Genomic DNA, 25,937 nt, shown 5'->3' with positions numbered 1-25,937 from the left:
TATTTTATTTTATATTATAATATATGTACTATATAATATATTACAAAACTCCGAAGTTTTAATTTTAAAAAAAAGCAAAATAGTAGATAATTATATTATACAATTATTGATGTCGCGCGATAAGTAGTAACAGTCAGTCACTATTCGTACTCTCACAATATGATATATAATGTAATGCAAGTGTGGTGAATGGCAGCACAACACTGATTGAGAATGGCTATTACATGCGAGACAACAACAGCAACAGAGAGACGTTATGCTCAGTTGCCGAAAGAACCGAAAGTGAAAAGAAATAAACTCCTGGCAGAGAGAATGGGAGAGTTGGCTGGTTGGCAAGCTTTGTAAAGACGCGAATCAAACATGTGGTTGGACTTAACCTGCTGATCGAGTTGGCAATCGGCCAATTTATTCGATCCAAGTTCACTCCTAATTGCAGGCGATCACGTGGAAGATCAATGTGATGAAAAGGATTTTTTGCGACCGTATTTTCTCGGTCAGATCTTGAACTTTTCTTTTGTCACGATTGTCCGTCTAAACTCGCGGACTACGTAATAGAGATAAACATCTATCTGTTCGACAACGCGATAAAGAAAAAGTTGCGGATCTCCAAGCAAAACGATCAGCGACTGGTTTTCTCGTCTTTCTACCGATCTATCGAAAGGAAATCACTAGAGCACTTTCGCCAATAACTGTAAGATGGCGGTGCCGTAAGGCGCCACAACTACCTGGTCAATAGCAGAAAATGAGACTCACCTGGCACGCTAACCCCGATTCAAAAGCGGACGCGACGATTCTTTGCAGTCATGCGTCGTTCTTCTGCACAAAATGTGTTCAAAAATAAAGCAAAATATAAATTTGGGAAAAAAAAAAACATAGCACGATATGCACGAAGTACACGTTTTCTTAAACCCAATGAAAAAAAGATCGTTTCTGAGACAACGCGCGCGTGCGTCAGTCCGCGGTGGAACAATTTTGAGTTTTTTGTGAAAATTTCGAAAACATTTGTAAAAAAAAAAAAAAAAAAATTAAAACGTACGGAATAATGCTTGACACGTGATCGCGACGTGTGAGTGTGAACTCTGAATTAAAAAAAAAGACCAAAGATTTCAATTATTCTTAAAAAGTAGAATAAAGAGAAGTAGAGACCTACAAATAACTCTCAGTAGTACAAAGTTATCCCTAACTACACTTTGCAAGTAAAATAAAGCAAGTGGGACTCGCGAATCAATCTTCTCGATTGTTGTATAGTCGTGATACACTTTAAGGAGATAACAAACATTATATTTTTTATTAAACTATCGCGCAACTAGGTCGTTTTTGATTTCGCTTAAACTTTTGTTTCGCGCGTTTCGCGTCGTTGAATCTTTCTCAGCCTGCTTATGGTTTGATCAAATTAAAAACCGCGTTCAGGGAGGTTATAAGCAAATAGGGAGAGAAGTATATTACTCTCTCTCTCTCTTGTGCAGAGTGCCTACTCAAAGTGACGAGAACGAGTTCCACAAAGACTCTCTTTGACGTACTCAGACTACATCGACCAAAAACTCAAGTAGAAGCAAATAATCGATCAGAAGAGTCTCTTATATGTTAGAAGCTTTGAAGTGTTATTAGCTGTTTGTCGAAGTGAGAAATAAATTTCCTCGATGGCGAAAGTAAATTTTGCTATTCTAATTTTCGCGCGCTCGCGTTCTTTTTTCCTGGCACACACTACTCTGTGTGTAGATATTCTAAGATCAATATAATATCCAAATTGCTGATATATAAACATACTATACACACACACACACACACACGAAAAAAGGTCTCTTTTGCAAAATAAATTCTCTAAAATAAATTTTCTCCTCTTATATTGTTTATCCTTTCCATTTTTCACCTTTCTTATTTGTCACATGTTTCATACGCTCACTTGTGTGCCGTTTGAAGACACGAATATACAAATCTACCAAACACAATCAAACCGAAACACTCATACCAATGATATTTGTCTCTCACGCAGCTTCCACTTTCATATCATATTATTTGTTCTCTACCCACCCGTCGTTACGTGACGGAGAAATCTGTCTTGAAGACAATAACGTGTATGCACCGTGCACGAAGCTTTTCTCGCGAGAGCTTCCGGCCCCTTCGTCTTAGGTCAGCTTCGCGCGCACGTATCTATCTAGCGTGACGAGCGATCGAGTGTGTTTGGTATTCTTTCTTTCTTTTTTTTTTTTTTTTTTTTGAAAACCAATTTCTGCAGACTCTGGTTAATCACTGATGCGAATGGTAGCACGGCGTCGGTATGACTGACTTTCTCTCTCCTGACCCGTTGTGCATGACCTGCACGACTTATGGCAGGCAACCACCCGAAGGCGTATCCGTGGTTGGTCAGCCGGTCGGCTTCCCTTCTTTCTTGCTTCACCGCGATATCGCGTGTGTATTTGTGTCGTGCCAGTGTCGTGTTGTATCATGGAAACGCTCTCTCGTCAACGGAGTCACAAGTCACAGGGCTCGGGCTTTGGGAATTGGAACGCGCCGGTACCGCCAATGAGAGATAATGTATTCGTCTTCGATTTATATGGCAGTTCGATGCGCCGCCGTTAGTTACCGGAGTCAAGTTTGTTTCGCGGAGAGCGAAACGCGCGTTCCAAACGCATCTGCGATCCTTGAAAACTTTGAGAGAAAGAGAGAGAAACAAAGAAATATGATTTTTGTTTGTTGTATTAAATTAAGTACCGTAACAAAATTTATTTAATCTTATAATAGATATCTTTTCTTTCATATTACATTTCTAAGCTTATATTCGGGATCTCTAAATATTTTCTCTCTTATATCTTATACACAATGTTGCACACACACACACACATATATATATATACACAATTATATTAATATACATTATTATTATAAATATACGCAATTTAATGACTCTATTATATAAAACATTACTTTTTGATCCTCATCCGAAGTTCTTAGATCCCGCGCATCTTTGTACGTCTCGTCTAGAACCTAAAAAGGAGGTCATGGTCTGCGGCAATAGATACGGCCGAGAGTAAGTTTCAGCCTGACCCGCTCGGGCTGGCTCAACCTGTATGATCGGCGCGAATGTAAAATATCATCGTACGGTATGTAAAAGGAAAGCATTGGAAACCCTCTCCGCAGGATTGACCGTTTATGGAACGGCGTACCCCCTTGTGGTACGCCGCGACGCACACGCTTCGATCTCTCGAGTCGGCGACCCCAAATACGTCCTGCCCTAGTATTCCAGTGCGGCCGTCGCGTATATGCACGACATGTTATGCGTCGGTGGTGACGCAGGTGATGCGGATAAGATATATCGACACGCCGATATCAAATTTGTACGAGACGTTTCGTTGAAAGAAATTATGAAAGAGGATACACGTATTTGTGCATCCTCGCCGCTATAGGGTCGCAGCAAATATTTTTTGGTTCTCTTCTTGTTCTATTTTAAATACAAATTCTTTCGCGTTTTTTTTTTTTTACTCGATAACTTTGCAAGTTGCCAAATTGACTCGTCGAAAATTCTATACTTGTTCAAAAAACAACGCGAACGAATTCTCGCGATATAATTATTATTACTATCTAAATATAATTTCGCTCGTTTGTTTCAATTTAACGCGCAACGAGTGCGAGTCTCGATCCTCATCTATGAATAAACTCTCGCTGATTTGATGCAATTTTACTTGCGCACCGTTCAAAAACGTCGATCCCTTTCTCTCGAACGCAATAGAAACTACTGGCAAAGTATGCAAATAAATTCCCGCGGAAAAGTGGGTCATGTTCGATATTTTCAAATTGCCGCACGAAATATATCAATGCGAAGTTTAAAGATGCACTCTTTCGCGTATGCGACACAGAAAGATGATATACACAGAGAAGAGAGACCGCGTTTTACTTAAATTAAGAAAAATCGACACCTGTATCCATCCGGTATTGCGCAATTTATAAAATATTGATTCCACTATATTATTGCTTATATATCTTGCTGCTTCTAAAAATAAAAAAAAAATAAAAAAAAAGTTTTAAACTAAGTAAATAAACACTTTACAATATCAATATAATCCGAGAAGTGAATAATCACATTTGAAGAAAAATTTTTAATAAATATTCCGAAATTAATCCGAATTTACTTTCTTCGAATAAAGTTTTTGAAGTGCTTGCTTTATCGACTTCCACGAGCTTGCGTCAGATGGCACGAGCTTGCCAGAAACGAGTTTATCGGACGGTTCGATTTTAGCGTAGCCTAACTTCGGCGAATTAAGCTATTTATGTCGAATGTTTAGCACGTAGACACTGAGAAAAGGTCAACTGGTGAGTGGACCGAATTATAAATTTAATTTTCAAAAAAAAAAAAAAAAAAATGTCTCGCGTAATATTTATAATATAAAATAATTCTTCTTTTTTATACGATATATTTATTGGTTTAAGAATACGTTCTATTTTCGATCTTGCTGCGCCATACTTGCCAGCTGATCTCTCAACAACACATGTCATTGACAACGATCGCATGTTTCTCTACAAAAAATTTTACGTTTTGTTATTAAATTACCTCAAGTAAAGAATATATAACGAAAGAACAAATCCATCCAGGATATTTTGTCGTCGGTCAATACCGAAAAGCCACGTTCTCTCGCTTATGCATCAGATAATGTCTTGAAAGTAGAAAAAATCAGCTAGCAATATTGATTACAAGCTATCACAGTTAAATCTCTCATACTTTTGCCTCGCGTATTGTGGTGTTTCAGCGCAGAAACGCAACTTGTGTCGCGCGCATGACCCGAATAAATAATTAGCATTTGCGGCAAATTACCTTTTCCCACGCTCGGGCGATTTCCGTTTCCGGCGCGGAAACATCCTCATCCCGAGAAACGTGCTTCTGATACCGGCATGCATTGTGAATCTTCAATTATTAACACTTCGAATTACGCAAGCCAGTCTCCTTGGCACAAAGAACCATCACAAATTGTTTGCGCATCAAATGTTCATTTTCAGCTCTCCGAGCACGAAATATCACTTCAAACTACATATACACGCAAGAAAAAAAACAACGAGTATATAAAATTGTGCAAAATTGTTGTCAATCTCAAAAATTCAAGTCGCGTCATTAATCAACCGCATCGATTAATTCCGAAATTCCGAAATTTCTCCACTTCGTACATGCACGTATATATCACACATGCGCATATATCACTTCTTTTAATATCATGATATATAAATTCCTCACCAAACTTGATTCGCACTTGAACACATGTTAGAATTTATTACCTAATCGAATTGTCTCTTTGGATCGTCTCTCTCCGCTCATAGTTTTTGTCCAATCGTAAAATATCGTTTTTCGTCATTTAAGTAAATTGACAGCGTTTGTCATCGGAAGTGACGCGCAATGCTAAGCACAATCTTACGCTCTCGAAAAAGCGGTGTACTAGTGGAGACACTTTCACAGATGAGCATCTCGATGTTAAAAATATACCGCGAGTCTTAGTACGCTTCCGAATCGACAATTCGCCTGAGTTTCGGCTAAATGCGAATTGCCTCTCTATCGATGGTTGATAATTAATAACAAGATAGAAAATTAATTTATTTTTGAAAAACAAAAAGAAGAAATTTTACTAATTTTTATGTTAAAAATTATTATTCTTTTAAATATTCACAACACATAGAGATATAATTTGCTCACTCTGATCTTCCTCTGTGTATAAAAAAAAAAAACACATCTGAGCGCGATATACAATATTTTTTATCCGTATTATTTCTATAGAGATGGTCCTTCCAATCAACCGCGACTCGTAAAAGCGACTCAAAAAGATTCGCGCGATTTGTCATTCATCTTCTGCTCTCGTTTTCCCCACCACGCGCTCGTCTAATTCTATGTATATCTTCTCTGTCCTTAATTTCGAGTGACAGAGTGGACCGAGCCGGCCAACAAGATCTTCCAAATTGCAGGAATCGACCGGTGACGCCTTCGTGCGATTGATCGCAGTGAGATTTAATTAATTTGATTCGACAGCAAATGGGCGATCCAGCGAAGCGTGAGATGCGGAAAACTCGGATAATGTTCACAATGAATCGGGACATAAAGGTTGAAACGCACAGTTATATCAACTATATTTGCGAATAATCGGTTTTTTATTATTGTTTTTCTTTTTTTTTTTTTGGAAAAATTGTTAATCGAATATCAACAAAACGTATTGTACAACCGTAATTGCCGCGACATTGCGCGGTAAAACTTTTTTTAACGATTTATCGATTTTACAAATGAGGCAATATGCGTTGTAATAAATATGTTATAAATACGTGTGCATTTTAGCCCCACGCTTATCGTGTATACCGCATCAAAACCCAATTATCCGACGCGGAATTATCCGACGCTTGCAGAGAAGTATTTTGCGGGTCAATGTAGCTTCCTAGAGCGCGTTTTCAATGTTCATACCGCGGTAGACGGAATGACAGTTGGTATATTTTGGAAACGAAGGTAATGCCTGCGGCCTGGGGAACGGCTAAACAACGATTAGGCTGCCAGCCAGAAATTGCAGCGAGTTAAGAAAGTATTTGCATACACGACATACACATCTCGTCTTTTCCGTTATATAAATATATTTTCTTACGGTTCTTACAAATTACAGCGCTTTGAATTTTGCTTGGGAAAGTAACATTCCAATCGATCATCCGGCTGTGTCATCTAACGGGATTAAGTAACACACTTTGTTTGCACGATGAAAGGGACTAAATCCATCCAAGTAGGACTGATCGTACGAGAGATCAATAAAAAAAAACGTTATCGACTGTAAAAAAGAAACAAATCCAAAAAAAAAAAAAAAAAAAAAAAATCGATCGTCCACTTTACGCACTTGGCGCAATGCAGACCAGTGTAAAGAAAGCCGCGAGAGCGCGGATACGCACGCGTAAGCACGAAATTGCCGCCGCAATCTCCACCAGGAGCAGGAAACTCGGAATTTAGTCACGTGTGCACGTGGATGATGACGTTAGCCGGATGCGGTCGTCGCGATCGATCGCAAAAGTTCGAGGTGCAAAAGTAAAGCTTTTTCACGCGCGCGCGCGCGCGCGCGACAGATCTTTTATTATTTTTATCCGAAATATATGGAGAATATGTGGAAATTTCTCACGTCAGATATATAGTATTTCCAGGTCAAATCTCGGATCGTTCGATTTTCACACACAGGTTTTTGTCATATTCATCGAATCGTATAATAAACATCGTGTTTACCGATGATAAACAAACGTAGCGTTAATGTATCGCTCTTGCGTATATTGCGCTCCGGGGCTCTTTTATCTCATATTCATTTATTATTTGCTGAATAATTAAGCTCGCTGATCAATAATAAAACAGCGCGCTGCGTTAAAACCCGTCGTTTAAATATTTGCAACTTTATTTACAGAAATACAAGAAAAAAAAAAATAAAATAAAACTGAAAAAACATTTTCAAAGAATTTTCGTCCGTTAAATCTGAGAGATTTGTGTTTACATTGTGTTCTTCATTCAAATTTCTTACACGCGTCATTCGTGTTACAATGTAACGCAAAAATAACGAACGTGGACGATTACACGGACAATCTTTCCAGAGGGGATGCAAGAGCGAGTTCAAGTGCGAGATAAAAAGCGCGCCTTTAGCGAAGAGGACGAAAGGGAACGCGAAGCGGGGGCAGAGCAGCGCGCGATATGTCGCAATGCGTCTTGACGTCACCGACGTCGCTGCTGGTGGGATACGGGGGGGTTGGCGAGCGAGAGGGTAGGGGGTTCACGGGGGGGGGGGGGTTCATCCAGATACACGTGCATATCGCCAACGAGCTACTGCGACGAGCCATCTGTCGGCTATCGCAACAAAGTGCAATGAAAGCGCATCCAACATTGGTAATCCGACCCTCTTGCCACGGGGAGCATCGATTTAATCGCAATAATTGGATCAGTTATTTGAGAGATAAATGTGTAACGCGCACATCCGCGCACCATTGAGAAACAGTGGTTTTTTGAACAATTATTCCGTATTAATTATAACGTTGTAATTGTTTTTTTTTTTTTTGTTTTTTTTTTTCAAGCGAGTTCAATGCAACAACGCGCAAGTTGAAATTTGCCCCTGCAAATAAACAATATTTACACTCACAGAGAAAGGAAAAATCCACGAGTACAATCACTTCCTGTTCTACGTCAACAAACGGGACAGCTGTGAAAATTTTTAGCAAGAAATTTTTAACTTCTCTCTCTATAATGTGTCCACGTCTAATCGTAAGTATGGGGGTCGTGAAGTTCAATTTCTTTCTTTTGTGGAAAGAGTGTTATCGCACTTAATGAATTGCCTGAAATTGACATACCGGGGGTCAAATTCTTCCGGCTTATTTGACACACGTACTTCGTTAATCTCATCATGCGGCGGGGGGGTCTTAATATTCGCGCGCAAGAAACTGGCGTGCCTCAAAAGAGGAAGGTAAGGAATAAGAAGAAACGAGACAGAATGAATTATTATCGTCCTACATCGCGGCATCCAAAGACGTTTATCCTGTGGAATTACGATCGTCAAAAGTTCACGGGGAATAATGGCGTGCAGCCTCGGTTAAGATCGATGATCTCGCTCGTTTGGAAACTTCCGCGAATGCCGAGGCGCTTAACGAGAATTCAAAAGGGTTTGTGAGGGTCGTCGTCGCGACCGTTAAGTTAAAGGACGCGATGCTATTTCGGTCTCTCGTTCTCTTATTCGTCGCGAACAACGACGAACGACGAGATTTTTAGTGTCATTTTGCTAAGAGAGACGCTAAGGTCGACTCTACGTACAATGGCGCACGGAAACAATGTATGATTAATTATCAAAACCGTTGCGCGTTTTTTCGAATATTTGGTGAAACCTTGTAAGAGAGAGAGAGAAAAAAAACAATAGAAAGAAAGAAATAATTGATAATAAGTATAGATAAATATAAACAATCAAGGTCTGTTACGAGCTTTAATGGATCTTAAAATTTAAATTAAAGAAACAAAACGCAGAGAAATAAAATTAAAATTACAAATAACAAACGTTTCGGCTCTTACTTGAGACCTCTTCAGTGTAACAAAGATAAATATAAATATAAGTAATCACGTCATATCGCAAGATTCGCAAAAAGTAGATGAAGAAATTGAAACGAAAGAAATTGACAATTAAATTTAAAAAACAATAGAAAGAGAGAAATTTGATAATTAAATTTCTCTTTGATTTATATTCGTGTGTTATTTAGGTATTGATATTCAAAAAAAAAACGGAATTTGTTTTCACGCGCAAATTGCCAGAGAAATATTCTAAATTGCAAAATTAAATTTTTCTGCTTGTATACGCTGTGCGCAATATGTTTGTAAAATTTTATTATGCAAAAAAATGAGATGTTCTATTTTATATAAAATTTAATTATCTAGTCTCATGCTATATGTAGATAATACAGATTGAAAAAGAGAAATAAACCACTCGTTTACCTCAAAAACGCATCAAGTATATAACAGGCTGTTTGTTTCGCGCAGAAACGAGTAGATGGCTCCACTCATGTCTCGCAACGAGGGTGCAACACGTGTATTACCCTCGCGCGATCAATGATAATCTTGTTAGCAAGCGTAAAATTTTAACATTGTTCACAGAGCGCGTCCGAGAGATTCCGATATTTTTATCATATAAATTTACTTTCACATCAACGCATAAATAATAAATACTTCATTCGTTTTTTAAGTTAAAATAACAATTCGCATTATTTTAACATTTACGCAAGAGAGAAAAATGCTTGTACAAGTTAGAATAATTATTCAAAAAAATTTTTAAGCTTATAATTACTATCTCTTTTTTTTCTGGAGATTCACAGTTGTTCAATATGTTATCAGCTATATCAATAAGGTTTTCAAGGGGGATGAACTTCGAAATACATATCTCCGTCCGAGCGTAAGGGATTTACAATGAAAATTCCTGTGGCGTCAAAGAGCGATAGTGATCGACCCTGTAAACCGCACAAGCCAACGTACGAGCAACAACCTTTATACCCCTTGTGATTTATCACTGTACGCGTGTGCGTGTTGGCTTTGCGGAGTATGTTAACTTGCTTACGCTCGTCGAACAACCACGAGCTCTGGCGCACACACTCTATTGATTCATCACGAAAATCATGAATGAACGTGTAATCTCTTCGACGTCCGAGCGTTTGCCGGACTTTATCGCGCGTTGAGGAGACAAATCGCTTATGGCGTACCAGAAAGAATAGCAAAACTCAATTATGAATGAGATTCGCGTCGTTTTTACGTGGGTGCTTAATTTGCGTCTGAAACTCGTCTCGAGAAAACGTCAATGTCAATTTGTTCGCTTCATCAAGATTATTGAGATTAAAATAGAGTTAAAAACGCGTACCCCAACGAGAAATAAAAGTTGCTATTTCAATTTGTTCGTTCGTTCGTTCGAATATCAATTACGTATATATGCATAATTATCGTGTCTAAAACGCACTACAAGTAGTTTCCTTAAATAGATGATTTGTGTCCGCGTTTAATTCGCTGTATATTGCACATTTCGGTTAAAGGGACATCAGACTGTCTACTACTATCAGACTTGATGCAGCCGTGTGTTGTACGGTATGCGCGAGGAAATCAAGTTAACAGGAGTGAACCTCTCTCGGGGATTTCCTGTAACGACCACGTCGACAATGATGAAGACAATGAGATGATAATACCCAAGTGGCCCGGCGAACAAAATTCAGTAACACTCAAATCTTGCTTCGCTTATTTCAATAATAAGATTTTTTGTTGTCGCAATTTATTAAGAAAAGAGAAATTATTATATCAATTATTATATTAAAAATTAAATTAGAAGGTCAAATTCAAGCATATCGAAAGGATGTTTTAATTAATCCATTACATTACAATATAAAACGCTTTAAAAATAAAAAACGCTTAAATAACATTTCATTTCGTAATATTTCGACCCTTACTTGGGTCTTCTTCAGACGTGAAAAACAAAAAAAAGTCAGAAACGATGATCCGAACGTACAAAGTCAATCAGCACGGTCATTCTCAGCACAAATATAAATAGATCGGTTTACCTTATGGATGGTAGTCTATAATAATTATATTATTATTGTTATATAATTATTATATTATTATTATTATATAAATATATCAATATATTATTACATTTCCGTATTGTTGCTTATAAACTGCTTTTTTGTTTCATAAATTTGTTTTTTTTTTTTGCCTTTCTTGTGATCGCAATGAAACTTAATTTTCATTGCAAAAATGTTACGTTAAAACTTTATATAAAAACTGCGATGTGACAGAGATACGTTTTAAACGATCGAAGGTATCGTCACGTCACGTCGTCTATCATGCAAATCATCACGACATACGTTGATTGCGAGCATGCCATGTCGATCGTTCGGGCTCGATCCACGCTCAGAAGTTTCGTACACGCGACTACATATTGACCAGAGTATAGGCGGAAACACGGAAACTTTCTGCCGAGAGCTTGAATTCTGTGCGCGAATATCTCTCGCGCGCATTTGTTTTATTTTATGAATTATTTCAAAATTTTTTTGAACATTTTTTGAACGCGCCGTATTTATATATTTCCGAATTTACAACGCACGAGACGCACATCTGCAATTTTGAATTTTTGCACTTACCAGCCTTACTTGCGCCTCCCTTTCTTTGCTTTATTTTTCATATTACGCTAATATCTGTTCCGTTGTTACGGAACGGACTATAATTGTAGTCATCAAAGTGAACTTCAGGCATTATACGGTCTAATAGAAGGACCATGTGCTCTCCGTCACATCGTGGCTTTCTGATTCGGCTATCCGTTAAACATGATAGGTAATTATCTCCACGGAAATACGATATCTTTGCCTCAGCGAAAGTGGAGGATAAAGAAATAGGTTAATTAACGACAATCCCCACATAATTGAACGATCTTATCGCTCGCTCGAGTAAATCGTTCTTCCACATACTCTTTTTTTTTACATATGCACGCTACGATTTTTTGTTCAATTAACTTTTTTCCGAAAAACTGCACGGCTAACAAAACTAATGTTTCAATTTTTGTTGGACACTTTCCAGAGAATCAAGGTCGGCCGGGAGCAGTTGAGTGAAAACAACCAGTTTGCCGGAATATTAACCGACATTTTTTTTCGGTTCATTTTAACGAATGTTATCTGGCGAAAGAAATTAACGAGCGCCTTCGAATAATAAAACGCGCATCCATCACGCGGTGACAAACGTCGTTTTGAACGAAATAACACAGCTCATAAAACATTCTCGTATATAAAAACGATTTTGCATATCTTTGGCGAGTCTCGTTTCATTCTTCGTTAAGCATTTAATTGCTTTATATTTTATAACGAAATAACTTCTCTAAAATCACCCACAATTGCTGACAATAAAGAAAGAATTAATAACGTTGTCTACTTGTGACGAAAATATCTGTTTGTCGTAACATTAGCATTACAAAAACTATTGTTTTTTTTTTCTTTTTTTTTTTTTGTTTTTGTTTTTTGATGTAACAAGACAACTTTTTTCACGGAAAAATTTTCGATAAAAAGATCTCGACTGCAATTTGATACAAAACTCTGCGTTACTTTCAAGCATAAAAATCATAATTACTTTTATCCTCTTTTTTACATAAATATGGTTACGGTTTTTTTCTTGAATGTTACGGCAGTCTTAATTGCGTGAAAAATTTCGCGATAATAACGTGTGAGAGATATCAGTTAAAATTTATTACAATAGCAAGTGAAACGGTATATCATCTGACATTTTATCTCTTTTAATTATCTAAATATGGATTACACGAACACAAGATAGTAATTAAAAGTTGCAATGACATAAGGCACACGTTTTAAATGTCTCTCTGTTCTTTATTTAAAAAAAGAATTATATAAATTATCGTTTTTCTCTTGTCTTATCTTTTCTCTTTCAGGCGAGTCACACACATCTATTATTATATTTTTTATCTACAGATTATCTCTGTGTTAAATTTTTCAACACACAGGTGTGCGTATCGGCGGCGTATCTTTGTGAAAAATCAGTTTTTCTTTTTTTCTCAGTCACACCGCGCACGCACAAATACGGAAATGCGTGAAATCCAGAGAGAACTCTACGCGATTCACGCGGCAATAATTAGCGTGCGGTGCTGCTTTTTCTCGAGGCGTGTAATCACCAATAATAACGTTACACGCGAACGTAGCAACACGTGGCACATTATAACGTTTCACGACCGGTATACGTTCTTTAAAGTCAAACGGCGGCGGCGGCGGCGGCGGCGGCGGTGACCGATTTGGCAAGCTGCTTCCTGACGCCCGCGGGAATGGCGACTCGAAGAATGGACAAGGAGTGTAATTGGATTAACCTCGCCTAACCCCTTATCCCGACTACTCTCCACTCTTAAGTCTCTGAGACTAGGAAACTCAAGTGACCGCAGTCGGAGATGTCAGAGGAGATTTTCGTCTCAGGAAAAGCTAGTAGCAGGCTAATCGAAAACCTCAATTCTTTGTGGTGAAGGAAGAAAACTTTTGGATCTCATTTGAACTGCTTTTAAGACGAAAAGGAAAGAAAGAAGAAAAGAAAGAAAGAAAGAAAAAGAGAGAGAGAGAGAGAGAGAGAGAGAAACGTGAAGAATAATTGATGTTTCTTGCTTTCCACGTAATTGTATGTTATTCGGAATCAAATCGAATAATGCGTGCTTATAAATATCTCTTCTCGACGATATTGCGCGCTCCGCCCGTCAAATCTTATAAACGCGTGTAGTTATTTAGAGTGAAGTAGAGCGAAGTTAATTGGACCCCACTTGGTATATTCAAATTATTAGAAATCTCCATACAATTGACGATAGGTTAATGAGAATTGATTTGAAAGATAACATATAGTGACTTCAAGAAGTATTGACACACATTTTAAAAAATATTTTTCTATAGCGAAGTGATGTATTAATACAAAATATGTTTATTATTAATAAATTAATAATAAACAAGAAGTTTTCTTCGGGCTCTGTAGTATTAAACTAACGAATGAAATAAATTGGGTTATGAGAGCCGTTTTGCAGGATGTTATGCAGAGAATGTGCTTAAATATGTATATATGTATATACACATATATATGTCGAAATAATTTTTTTCCTCCATATAGGATGCTGGATTTGCATCACGTATATATGAAGGATTCCGTATACCTTCCTAACTAATTTTTAAAATATTGCGAAAAAAACTCCCCAACCAGGAGTCGAACCTGGAATCTCCGGCTTTCCGGGCCGTCGCCTTCCCTGTTAGGCGAAAAAAAAAAATTATTATTTCGACATATATATGTGTATANATATATATATATATATATATATATATATATATATATATATTTAAGCACATTCTCTGCATAACATCCTGCAAAACGGCTCTTATAACCCAATTTATTTCATTCATTAGTTTTATTAATGTTATTATTAATGTTTTATAATACACAGGAAGCAGCGAATTTTTGCAAAACTCTCAATATTGTAGATGAAGCAAAAAAAGAAAACCAAAAATTATATACTCAAAGACCTATATTCGGCACATTTGCGTGTTTTACTTAGAAAATACACAATTCTCTGAAAGTTTTTTTCATACAAAACAAGTTTTTAATATTGCATTCTAGTCATCTCGCAAACACGTCGATGTACACGAACATTTATCTTGAACATTCGTAATTTCTGCGATGAATGTTAGATTTCCCCAATTCCATTACACGACATATCGATCTCAAATCATTTATATCCATTATTATTAAATGTAAATGTGCTAATACTTTTTTGTGGACTCGACTGTATTTATCTCAGAAGACGTAAGCATTTATAAATCTTTAAAATATTGCGTACATGAATAAAAATGTTTGAGCACGTGGCTAGCAACCGTATTCCCGTATAAAAGATATTGCTACGAAACCTCAGAACGATCCTCGAATCGTTGAGGAAGCCAAGGGAACTGTAGCGCTGAGAAAAAAGAAGAAGAAGAAAAAGATAAAAAATATATGTTGAGAGAGAGAGAGAGTGAAAAGTTAGAAAATGGGAACATGTTTTCGGCCATCCCGAAGAGTAAGTTGAGACAAAAGTACGATCGTCTATTAAGAGTTATATATTATTTAATAACAATACAATTAGATGTATTAATCAAATCTTTATAAAAGTTTTTATCTCTTATTTATCAAATACGTAATACTTATATCCCACACAGAACAAAACCTCCCTTAGTTATCTATTAGATATATCGCGTGAAGCTATTGACATCTAATAGAATTTTTGTTTCCCGTAAATGTAAAATGTGTAAAATGTTGTACTTAACAAAAACAAAAATTTCAACGTCTTGTAATAAAAAATTAAACATGAAATATAATTGTAAAATCGTTAAAAATGAAAAGTAAAAACATTAAATTATTAAAAATAAAAAGGCAATCTCTACAGTCGGAAACAACTTTCACATGTGTGGTCCAACTAGTCCAACATCGATGTCGGTTGAAAAATATTTGTTATAACTAAAATCTCGTAAATAAAATAACAATATAAACATTAAAGTTAAAAAATACATTAATGGCTTATGTTAAAAAAACTTTCTTAGGTTTTGTTAATTACTATAATTGCCACGTGTAAGCCCCAAAAAGGACAGACATCCATAATAATTTTACTTTTGGTGCAGAAAAACGCTCATGTTCACCCCATGACGGGCTCGGACGGCGCATAGACGTATAATATATAGACTGCGCGTTCCCTACCTTTGCCATGTTAAAAAAATGTCTTCAACGTTGAGAGAGACAGCTGGTGTTGAACAGTAGCCTCATCTTTGTCTAGCGAAGTAGTGGGGGAAAAAGTCTTCGCTGATTGATAGAATAGTAATGGAAAAGTGGGGATAGAAAAATAGTGGGGGAAAGAAGAGTGAAAGAGATTAAGGGGTAATGGTAGGTTAGGTGGTATGAAACAGTAGGCCCTGATCCCACCACAGACATTGATAGACAGAGAAAGAGTTACTGTTCAAAGTATGTTGTCTCTCTCAACGTTGAAGACATCTTTTCAGCCAAACGCGCAGTCTATATATTATAGGTCTATGGAACGGCGTGTGCAACGCAGTAGTAAGTTGACAGCACATCAGCCATACTGGCTGGATGTGCGTAGTTAAGCTTAACTATTTTTGGACTTTTTTCGGTGTTTTTTACACCGATTTTTTAGTTTGTTTGTTATTTTAACGAACATGTAACTCCGTGACTTGGTGTTGAGTACCCAAACCACGGTTTTAGACCTAGAAATACGAGTACGTAGAATGGCATGTGGACTTGCGTTGTAAGTTCATCATGCCGAGGGACACTTAACAAATAAATATTCGTGATCGTGTGTAGTACATGTGAGTCATAAAATCTTGTTTACAACAAAGACATAGCCTACTTTCACGTGTTTTGTTTACGGTGTTTGAACACACCTTATCAAAGACTGGCCATTACCCAAACCCCTCGGGGGTCGGCGCCATATTAGCAAAGAAGAAGAAGAAGAAGAAGCAACGCAGTAGCTCCGAGCTTTCTTACGCAAGCACCAACATACATGTCCATACAAATTTTTCGGTTTTTGAGATATTTCCAAGTCCCAACTTGCCTACCGGCCCAACTGAGACTTTCTCTCCACTCTAAGCGCTATTATTATTTGCCCGTATAACAGAGAATTATTGATTCCCTGTGTGTTAAACAGTTCCTCTCTCTTTCTCTCTTCGAGAATATATTGTTCGTCACTCTACTTTTTTGCTACTATTACCGGAGGAGTAGCTTCGATTACGCTGTGATTCTCATGCTGCTGAAACCGAGGCGGATTATGCTATACGATCCGTGACGATGCGTCAATATTAGTTCACCGCGACGCCACTTTGTACACAGCCTACTTCCCGCGGGAAAAAATATAAAGGCTATTGAGTATCCACTCACACATACATCGCGCGCATACACGTTACCTCACACAAATGTTATTATACTCACATTTATCACGAATAAAAACGTGTGTGTGTGTGTGTGTGTACGGTGTGTTTGTGTCCGTATACACGGGCTGTCAATTCGCTCTTGCGCTAAAACGTCACGCAACTTATACCACTCGGCGGTCGCGGATTAGGCTGTTTCAACGCGCACGATGGACGTAACCGTTGATAAACCGTGCGGAATGTTTTGCGTGAAAAAGTATCAGATATCGAAATACAATTAAATCAATAGAATAACATCAAATCTCCGACAAAAATGTACACGTATTGCGAATTAAAGTCTCTAAAAGTTTGCTCCCCAAACAAAAGTTCGACCAATTTCGGAGGTTTATCGAGGAAATCGGTTTAATTGCGAAATGTTAAATTAAAACACAAAAAAAATAGTCACACAAACGAGAAAGTTCGCGTATCAAGTGCCGCATGTTTCTCGATATCAATCTAGATGTATCGGATCATTTAGCGACAACATTCCGCTCGGTTGACACGAAACAAAGTTGCGCGGGAAAAAAGTAACCTAGAAAATTTTTCTTTTGAAAAAAATCGCAAGCTCTGCTCTCTCTCGCCGTACAAGAGATGGTTGTAAAAACAATTAATACAAAAAATCGATATATATATATATGTTTGCGACATGTGTTTAAAAATATATGTTTACAAATCCCGCGGCGCAATTTTTCTCGTGATTTTGTTAAACTCGAAAACGGACATTATATAATTATTGTCAAATAATATATATTACGGATATTGCCACGAAAATAAACTCGATAAAAGTCAAGAACGAATGCGAAAAGAGCTCCGCAGGAATCGACGAAGGAATTCGTCCGAGTATTCCTGACCCATCGAGAGAGAACCAGGCTCAAACTTAATATTTAAAAGCACACGTTCATGTACGTACACGATGTATTTTCTGCGCGGCCAAGAAACGTGGGCATGAATAGATAACAAAAAAGAAATAAAAAAAAAAAAAAAAAACGTTTCGACTATTTTAAATTTTTTCGACTATTTTAAATCTTTTACTTTGCGATCTTTTAAGCGAGAAAAAAAAACCACGCAGCGGCAGAAAATTGTCTCGTAACGTACTTGAGAATTTCTCATTCTCATATACGTGAACAACATTTAATGTCTGTGTATTAATGTTCTCTCACGCGCTTAACGAAATGACAGTATATAATACAATAGACTTTGTTCTCTATTCACATATATAATATACCGCGCTTTGTATATATATATCTTGCGCGACATGCGTAGACACGGTCGATAGTTTATAGTCCATCGCGAGAAGTATCCTATGAGGATAAATCTACATTTCAGGCAGTTGGCCAAGCAAAAAAAAACACTTGTGCGAATATCGATGACGTTGTCGCAACTCGAATAGGTGAAGAAACGAAACAAAAAATGAAGCGAATATCAACAAGAAGAGAAAAAAAAATATTATTTATTATACCACGACGGATTATCTGTTCGAATATATAGAGATGTGCATAAATTATGCAAACAGGTTGTTAACTCGCAGCGCAAACGTTTTATCACTTGCTCGCATTGTTCGAAATATCAAAGCCAGCGCTAAAAAAAAAAAGAAAAAAGCCGTTAATGATTTACGAAAATGAGGAACTTGTGCAGCTTCACAAAGAGAGTTACAAATTTAGCAAACCGAGTCACCTTAAACGACCATGTTTATTTTTAAAACCGCTGGGATAAAAAAAAAAAAATAAAAAATCTTAAAATCTTACATGTTAAAATGTTATTGTGTAAAAATCTAAAACATTTTTACATATATATTTTTAATTAGTAAGTATTTCTGCAAAACTAATTGAGAAAAAAGTGAAAATAAAAAATCTTCGAATTAGTCGAATCGTTTTTGCGAATCTTGATTAAAGAACATCAAATGTTCCGTATCGCTTCGAAAAATATATATATATATATATATATGTCCGATCTATCATATTTGCCAAGATTGATCTGACGTGCGAATACATTCGTTACCTTGTAATGCAATATAAACAAACTCTATCGAACTTTTCCCCACTTTGCTGCTCGTAGGATTTACGGAAGACACGCAGTCACGGACGACGTTGCAACCGCCGCCTATGCAGTCTATTAAACATAGATAGGAGTACCGCATTGCCGTGAATCGGTGCGAGGTAGTGTTAGAGGTTTGTGCTGTGCGCCATGCTCGGGTCTCTTCCCTACACAGCAGCGGTTCTCCAAGAACCAAGCCGGAACCATTTTCTCTTCAAAACGCGACCCTCCAATTCCTACGTACTATCCTCATTGTGCCGAACTTTAATTAAGGGAGAAACTAATTGACACCGAGAGAGAGAGAGAGAGAGAGACAGACAGAAAGAGAAACAAGCCAGCGTTTGATTAGTTCATCAACATATGAGTGACTTTTGAAACAATGTTGCGAGTTAAAAAATTTGTATCACGTAATAAAAAAAAAAAGTAGAACAAATTTCTGCAATTTTGAAAACATTTTTCGAATTGATATGTAAAACATGATGTCGCGCAACAAGACGATCTCAACAGTGTGGAATAAAAAAAAAAAAAAAAGGGATCTCATGCGGTATTTCTTGAGAACCACTAAGGCACGAATAACCCGTGCAGACTCTACGTACTAGACACAACTATGCGCTGTATGGGTGCGCTACATAATGATAGTAACGAAGCTCTGTGCCGCGCGAGTCGGTGTCGGGTCGCAGCCTCGCTCTTGCCCTCGGCCTCGTTCGTTATTCTTAACGTCATCACGGCCGCAGTCAAATCTATGTGCGTGTCTACCACCATCTACCCTCTATATACTTCCCACACGCTCAGCTTTATGCACACACATCGCTTATGCATCCGCGGAGGGCGGTTCGTGTGTCTCCATCGGTATTATTTCATCGTCTTTACTTTTATTCGTCGCACAATTTTAACTTTCGTGTATATATATTATACATTTCCTTAGACTTGCCTTCTTTTTTTTTTTTGCAAAACTCGTGTCGTGCGACCGCAAACTGCAATCGAAATGTAACACGTTGTGCAACGCAAAGAAGGAAGAAGAACGCGACCCGATATGCTTCGAGTGTTGAAAAACTCTCGTGTGTCTTCTTCTCTTCGCGTTTTTTACTCTCTCGATCGTAAAACACGTGCTTCGTATAAATAAAATGCCACTTGGAAAAATCACTTCAACGATTTGTAAGTGACGGCGACTCGTCAGCGCCATTTCCTCCCCCGCGCGTCGTTCACACCAGGAGATTATTACACCTCGCAATTTACATTCCTCCCCGTCACACCGCGCATACTTGTGTATGCATGTCGCACCCTATTTATAGAAATTCTTACACGCACATGCTATTACGCCGGAAAATGCAAGGGAATCTCATTTGAATGCATCAAGCATATCGTATGCATTGAAGTTTATCATATTAAAGTCGCACAAAGAGGCGACCGGGCTACACACACACACACACACAGACATACATACACGATATGTATCGTTGGCTCGTGTCGCGCGACGCGTCTAAATTTCAAATCCGGGAAATGTATAAACACTCGTCCGTTTTAACGATCCGGAACGTCCGTGTGACGATCAACTCAGAGAGAGAGAGAGATTCAATCTCGGCGCGCGCGAGAAACGACGAGAGTGTTACACATCCGCATTTAGCACTAAATATGCAGCCCGAGCGCGGCCACGCGCCAAAACGTATGCATTCTAGATGGCCCAAACCCGAGTGCCAGAAAAGCGAATAACGGAACGCAATCTCGTTTCTCTCCGCCATAGCTCGACGAGCGGGTCGCAACAGGTGCTTAGACAAAAGATACGGTCTAACTCGATATGCGAGGTCGGGATTTCACAGAAAGGCTCGTCGTCGCTCCCGCGCCCGACCCTTTCACTTCGATGACGGACGTAAATGAAGATCAGTCACGGCCGGCTTCTTACAGCCAGGCGAGCGAGTTAAGCCCGCCGCCCGGGCGCTTTCAAGCTCTGTGCGACCAACCTCGCCGTCCCTTCGTTTCAACTGTCCGGTTGCCATAAATTATTTGGCTACGTACTGGGGGAATTGTACCGAAACACACGTCATCTCTTTGAACAAGAACGAAATAGCAGCGAAACGCTGCGTGACAAGCTTTTCGCAAACAACGTGAGAGCCGAGCTGAGAAATGCGGTTGTTGACATTGTCGCAATTACGGATCTCGGAGTCGCTCGCAAGAGACGCGCCAAATTATGTGTGTACTTGTGCAAGAACACACATTTACAACAAACAAACATAAATATATGTCCAAAGAGCTTAGAGATACCTTTGACAAGGTACGGCACAAAGGCTTAATAAACAAAATCTATTCAAATCTATTCAAAATCCCTTCCATTACTACTTATTTTATAACCTAGATAATCGATTTCAAGCACGGGGATGCAGTGTCCGATCTCTAAAAGGGTTATCTCTATACTCCACACCGGAGTACAGTGTGACCGGAGGGCAGTGTGCTGAGTCCAACATTGTACCTACTGTACACGGCCGACCTCCCTGCTACAAAAGGTGTCACAATAGGTACATTCGCTGACGACGACGACGCATACGAAAGCCCTACCGTAGCATATGCGCGATGTTGCCAAGCTGGTCTTAAAAAAGATAGAAGACTGGATGTACATACAAACGGCACACATTAAGGCCAATGAAGCCAAATCCGCGCATGTGATGTTCCTCATCAGAGACAAACATGTGTACACCAGTTACACTAAGTAATACGCTTATACATCAAGAAGATGAAGTCATCTGCACTTTGATACAGACATGGAATAAACACATATTTGCGAAACTCAAACAACTAGGCCTCTTGTTTCGTAAAATGTGATTGATCGATGTAATTGGTCGTAAATCTCAGCTATCCCTGGACAACAAAGATACAAAAAGTATCGTCAAACCGATCTGGCGATACCGCATTCAAATATAGGACACTGTCTCCAAATCCAACATCGATATAACGCACCGCGTTCTCAGTCAAAATTTCTTCATATCGTGATCAACGCACTTTGATTTATCGCTAAATAAAATGACATTTTCGTCTACATAGGGATCTTGGAATAATCTACCGAAGAAGAAATCTGAAGAAAGTCGAAAACCACCAAATTGAGGTTGTAGAACCATCCAAATAGTCTGGCAACTTTAATGAATATATTAAATTATCAGAGCCCGTAGGCTGAAGCGTGAAATACCACAGGATTTGGTCCTGTAATAATCTGATGACAGGATAAGCCGTTGGGCTCTAATCGTGCAAAGTCTCTCATAATTTTACAAAATTACTGAACGTTCTTAGGTGTGACAGATTGTAATGTTTTATGATAAAGTTCGTAAAAAAATAATAATAATAATAATAATTCAAAGAAAGCTATACTCGTTTGTACTATCTCGTACGTCGCTCATGTTGCAATAACGGCAACATATTGATCGTGATAATAGAACAATTACTAGTGACGAAAAGTCGCGCGAGCGACTCGATCATTTCGCATCGTGCTATTATTAATCAGATATCAATTGAGTGTCCTACTTTGTGATTTTATTCTTGCCACGTATTCATATTAAGATGCTTCGACTAGATATTGTCAAATTCTCAGATCGCGTTTTGCAATGTTGGTAAAAAAAAAAAAATGCAGCAGATTTACCAGAAATACGTACATAAAAAACAATTTTTGCCCTCTTTTGCACGCAAAAATTTATTTGTTATATATATATATATAAATTTTTCCAAACCATCTATAATAGTGTAAATATATATCGTTTTAGATATATATGTGTCAATTTATATCGTTTGTAAATATATTTACACTAACAATTTTCGCCCTCTTTTGCACGCAAAAGTTTATTTGTTGTATATATAAATTTTTCCATACCATCTATAATAGTGTAAATATATATCGTTTTAGATATATATGTGTCAATATATTTGTATATCGTTAGTGTAAATATATATCGTTTTAGATATATATGTATATATGTATCTAAAACGATTGACCCCTAAACGAAACTGCTTTAGGGAATATCCACGAAAAATTCTGAGAAAAGATTCTGGAAAAGGAAGACAAACTCTTTCTCCCATAAGGGAGTTTTATACGAACGATGAATCTCGGAATGTCGCGCAGCAAAGTGGAGATATGTACTTACTTCCCAATAAAATTGAGCGCGATTATCGCGATAGAATTTTTAAGAGTCTGTAGAATCCCCATTTTACGCAAAATATAGAGCAAATTATTTGATCTTACGAAGATAGAAACATATCATATGGTTGAAAACTCGACTCGCGGTGGTTTGTGATTCCGAAGCGGCATACGTGCGCTATTGCCGCATTCACCAACTTCGCGCAAACGGCGTAATATTTTACCCATCCTTTGACCAATACAATTCAATAGTTTTCCATTAATTTCGCGAATATCGTTGTCGTCGAATACGCGCCCGCGCGCATGAATAGAAGACCCTAGAACAACGCAAACTTTGCGACAACCGAGCGCGCGTAGAATCGGTTGAGGGGAAAATAATAGACACACAAGCGCGTCGGGAGCCGGAACAAGAAGGGGCTCAAACACGGGGACAGGCGCATAGATTTTCCACACCAAGTTTCTAATGAGAGACAAATGTGGAACGGGGAAACGCGCGATTCAATTTTCGCCAGTCGATAAGGTAAATGCGATTTTGCATCTTCTCTCAATTTCCGGCCGCGAAACGGGACGAATTCATCAGAACTGACGGATGTTTTGCCGTATATCTGTCTATATCAACGACAACTTGCTTGCGCGAGACGACCAGCGGCGAGATTATCCTAAATAAAATGGTTTCTTTTTTCCGCGCTCTTGTGTCGATCTTGTGGCTTTTGCAAAAAAAAACCGTGATACTTTCTCGTGAAATCAGTCTTATAAAGAGATTCGGAGAGATTTGAAGAGACTCGTACATACTGAAGTGCGAGGAAAGCGAAACGTTTTTACGATATTTCATACGGCGTAGCGCGTCGATCAAGCCGCTTCTTTCGTGCGAAAAGCACGGAACGGGGATAAAAGGAAAGCGCGCATCCTTCTTTTGGGGCGATCTCTTTTGCTTTTTCTACGGCGCGCGCGCGCGCACACACACATATATACATCACACATCCATTGGGGAATACACCCACGCTTCGGTCGTCAAAGGCGGAAGTAAACGGGGCATATCCCGTCATTCTGTATCATTTTATTGTACAGCTCTCGTGTAATTAAAATGAGGTTTAATTTTGGAGTAAATATACAGAACAGGGGAGCCCCCTCCGATCGGCTTCTCGTTCACATATATTGTTAAGATTACTTTCCTGAGTAACAATATGAAGATTTTGGTCGTCTCTCATTGTTTATAAAAAAGTTTTATGATCAAAAAAAGTTTCATAAATAAATCTTTTTTCCCGACAACATGTACATTTTTTGTGTGTTGAAAGCATGTAGGTAGGGGAGAGCTGCGCCCCCCCGCAGGTGGAGGGGCTTCGACCCTCCCCCCTGCTCCCCCCTAAAAAAAAAATAAAAAACGACTTCCGATTACAGGTCCCTTCATGTCGATAGTATGTACGTGATTTTTAACGACACTTAATCAGAAGTCGTTTTCTATTTTTTTCCCAGGGGAGAGGGGCAAAGCCCCTCTACCTGCGGGGGGCGCAGCCCCCCCTGCCTACATGCTTTCAACACACAAAAAATGTACATGTTGTCGGGAGAAAAGATTTATTTATGAAACTTTTATTGATCATAACTTTTTTATAAACAATGAGCGACGGCTAAAACTTTTGGAAACGTACTCAGAAAAGTCATATTTACAATATATGTGAACGAGAAGCCGATCGAGGGGAGCTCCCCTATTTTGTATATTTACCACGCACAAATTCGCCCTCTTCCCTCCATTCGATTCTTACACTGAATTTTGCGAATTATATATATATATATATATGTATATATATTTCCAGAAACATCCCTCTTCCTCTGATTGCCTCGCGATGCGAGCCCGCAGCAAACATATTTACGTCGTTGTGTGTGCAAATAAGCGACTAAGCATATACGAAAATGTTTGCGCAGTATCCTAAATCTCGTTTACTATTATGTCGCTTACATATATTCGCAGTCAATCCGATTAATGCGCATATGTATTTTCGGAAATCTTCATATACATACCTATATATATATCGCGATATCTTGTTTTTTTTTTTTTTTTAACCGTTCCTCAAATACCTCGCGGTGAGGAAAATCGCTCGCGGAAATCGTTCTTATATATTCGAAGAGAGAACCCTAACATCCGTTAACATCGAAAGCGACTTTCCAGGGAAACGACCCTCGTTTTTCTGCCGTCCACTCAGCCGGAAATTAAACGATACTACACGATGTATATATCGTCACATTTATCACGATGTAAAACTTCGCGCGAGGAAGAAAAAAAATTTCAAGATACGTAAACGTGCGAAAAACTAAACATTTGCAAGATCGATTGGGTAAAAGTGAAAGAGTTATGTGCGTTAATTAAAAATAAAGTGCTTATTTAATTAAAAAGTTACTTTCCAACAAGGATTTATCAGTTTGTATTTTGTGAGACGAGTATTGAAATATCTTATTAAACCTGTAAAAACAACCTGTGACACGCGCGTTTCTGTAAAAAGATGCTCTTGAATAACGATCTGCGAGATAATAATACGTCTTTCTCGTTTACAATATAATTTGAAGTTTGTGTAATTTCAAGCAAAATAGATAGAGCACACGCTCTTGGGCTAACAAATTTATTTGAGAAGAGTAAGCGAGAACTGACAAAACTTGCAAATCGCGCCAGAATATATATACATATATACATATACAGGGTGTCCCAGAATTGGTTTAACATCTCTCGTAGGCAGGTAGAAGGAATAAAACTGAGGTGAAAAGTCCTATACCATTTTGCTAGATTCGCAATAGTTACTGAGATTTTAATTAACAAAGATCCGCGAATAAGCATGCATCG

The 25,937-nt window shown here is 38.2% G+C and overlaps 1 protein-coding gene across 4 annotated transcripts in view; it reads right to left on the bottom strand.

Annotated features, from left to right (window-relative positions):
- The window catches only part of LOC109858516 (potassium voltage-gated channel protein Shaker), a 92,294-nt gene that overhangs the window by 65,134 nt on the left and 1,223 nt on the right, over window positions 1-25,937 (bottom strand). The window contains exons 1-2 of one of the 4 annotated variants that reach the window (XM_020435854.1): window positions 5,675-5,706; window positions 4,808-5,017 (exon numbers count right to left, since the gene is read on the bottom strand). The exons of 2 other annotated variants lie outside the window; for them this stretch is intronic. In XM_020435854.1, coding sequence (XP_020291443.1) covers window positions 4,808-4,890 — 83 coding nt within the window. In that variant the 5' untranslated portion in view covers window positions 4,891-5,017; window positions 5,675-5,706. Of the gene's footprint in view, window positions 1-4,807; window positions 5,401-5,674; window positions 5,707-25,937 lie in introns of those variants that run through there. One more of the 4 variants, XM_020435855.1, reaches the window with a different exon arrangement.

The sequence above is a fragment of the Pseudomyrmex gracilis genome, unplaced genomic scaffold (genome assembly GCF_002006095.1).
Source record: "Pseudomyrmex gracilis isolate BER0280 unplaced genomic scaffold, ASM200609v1 scaffold_209, whole genome shotgun sequence".
NCBI classification, from domain to species: Eukaryota; Metazoa; Arthropoda; class Insecta; order Hymenoptera; family Formicidae; genus Pseudomyrmex; species Pseudomyrmex gracilis.
The sequence above is the reverse complement of the archived record's forward strand: the minus strand, read 5'-3'. Positions and strand labels throughout refer to the sequence as shown.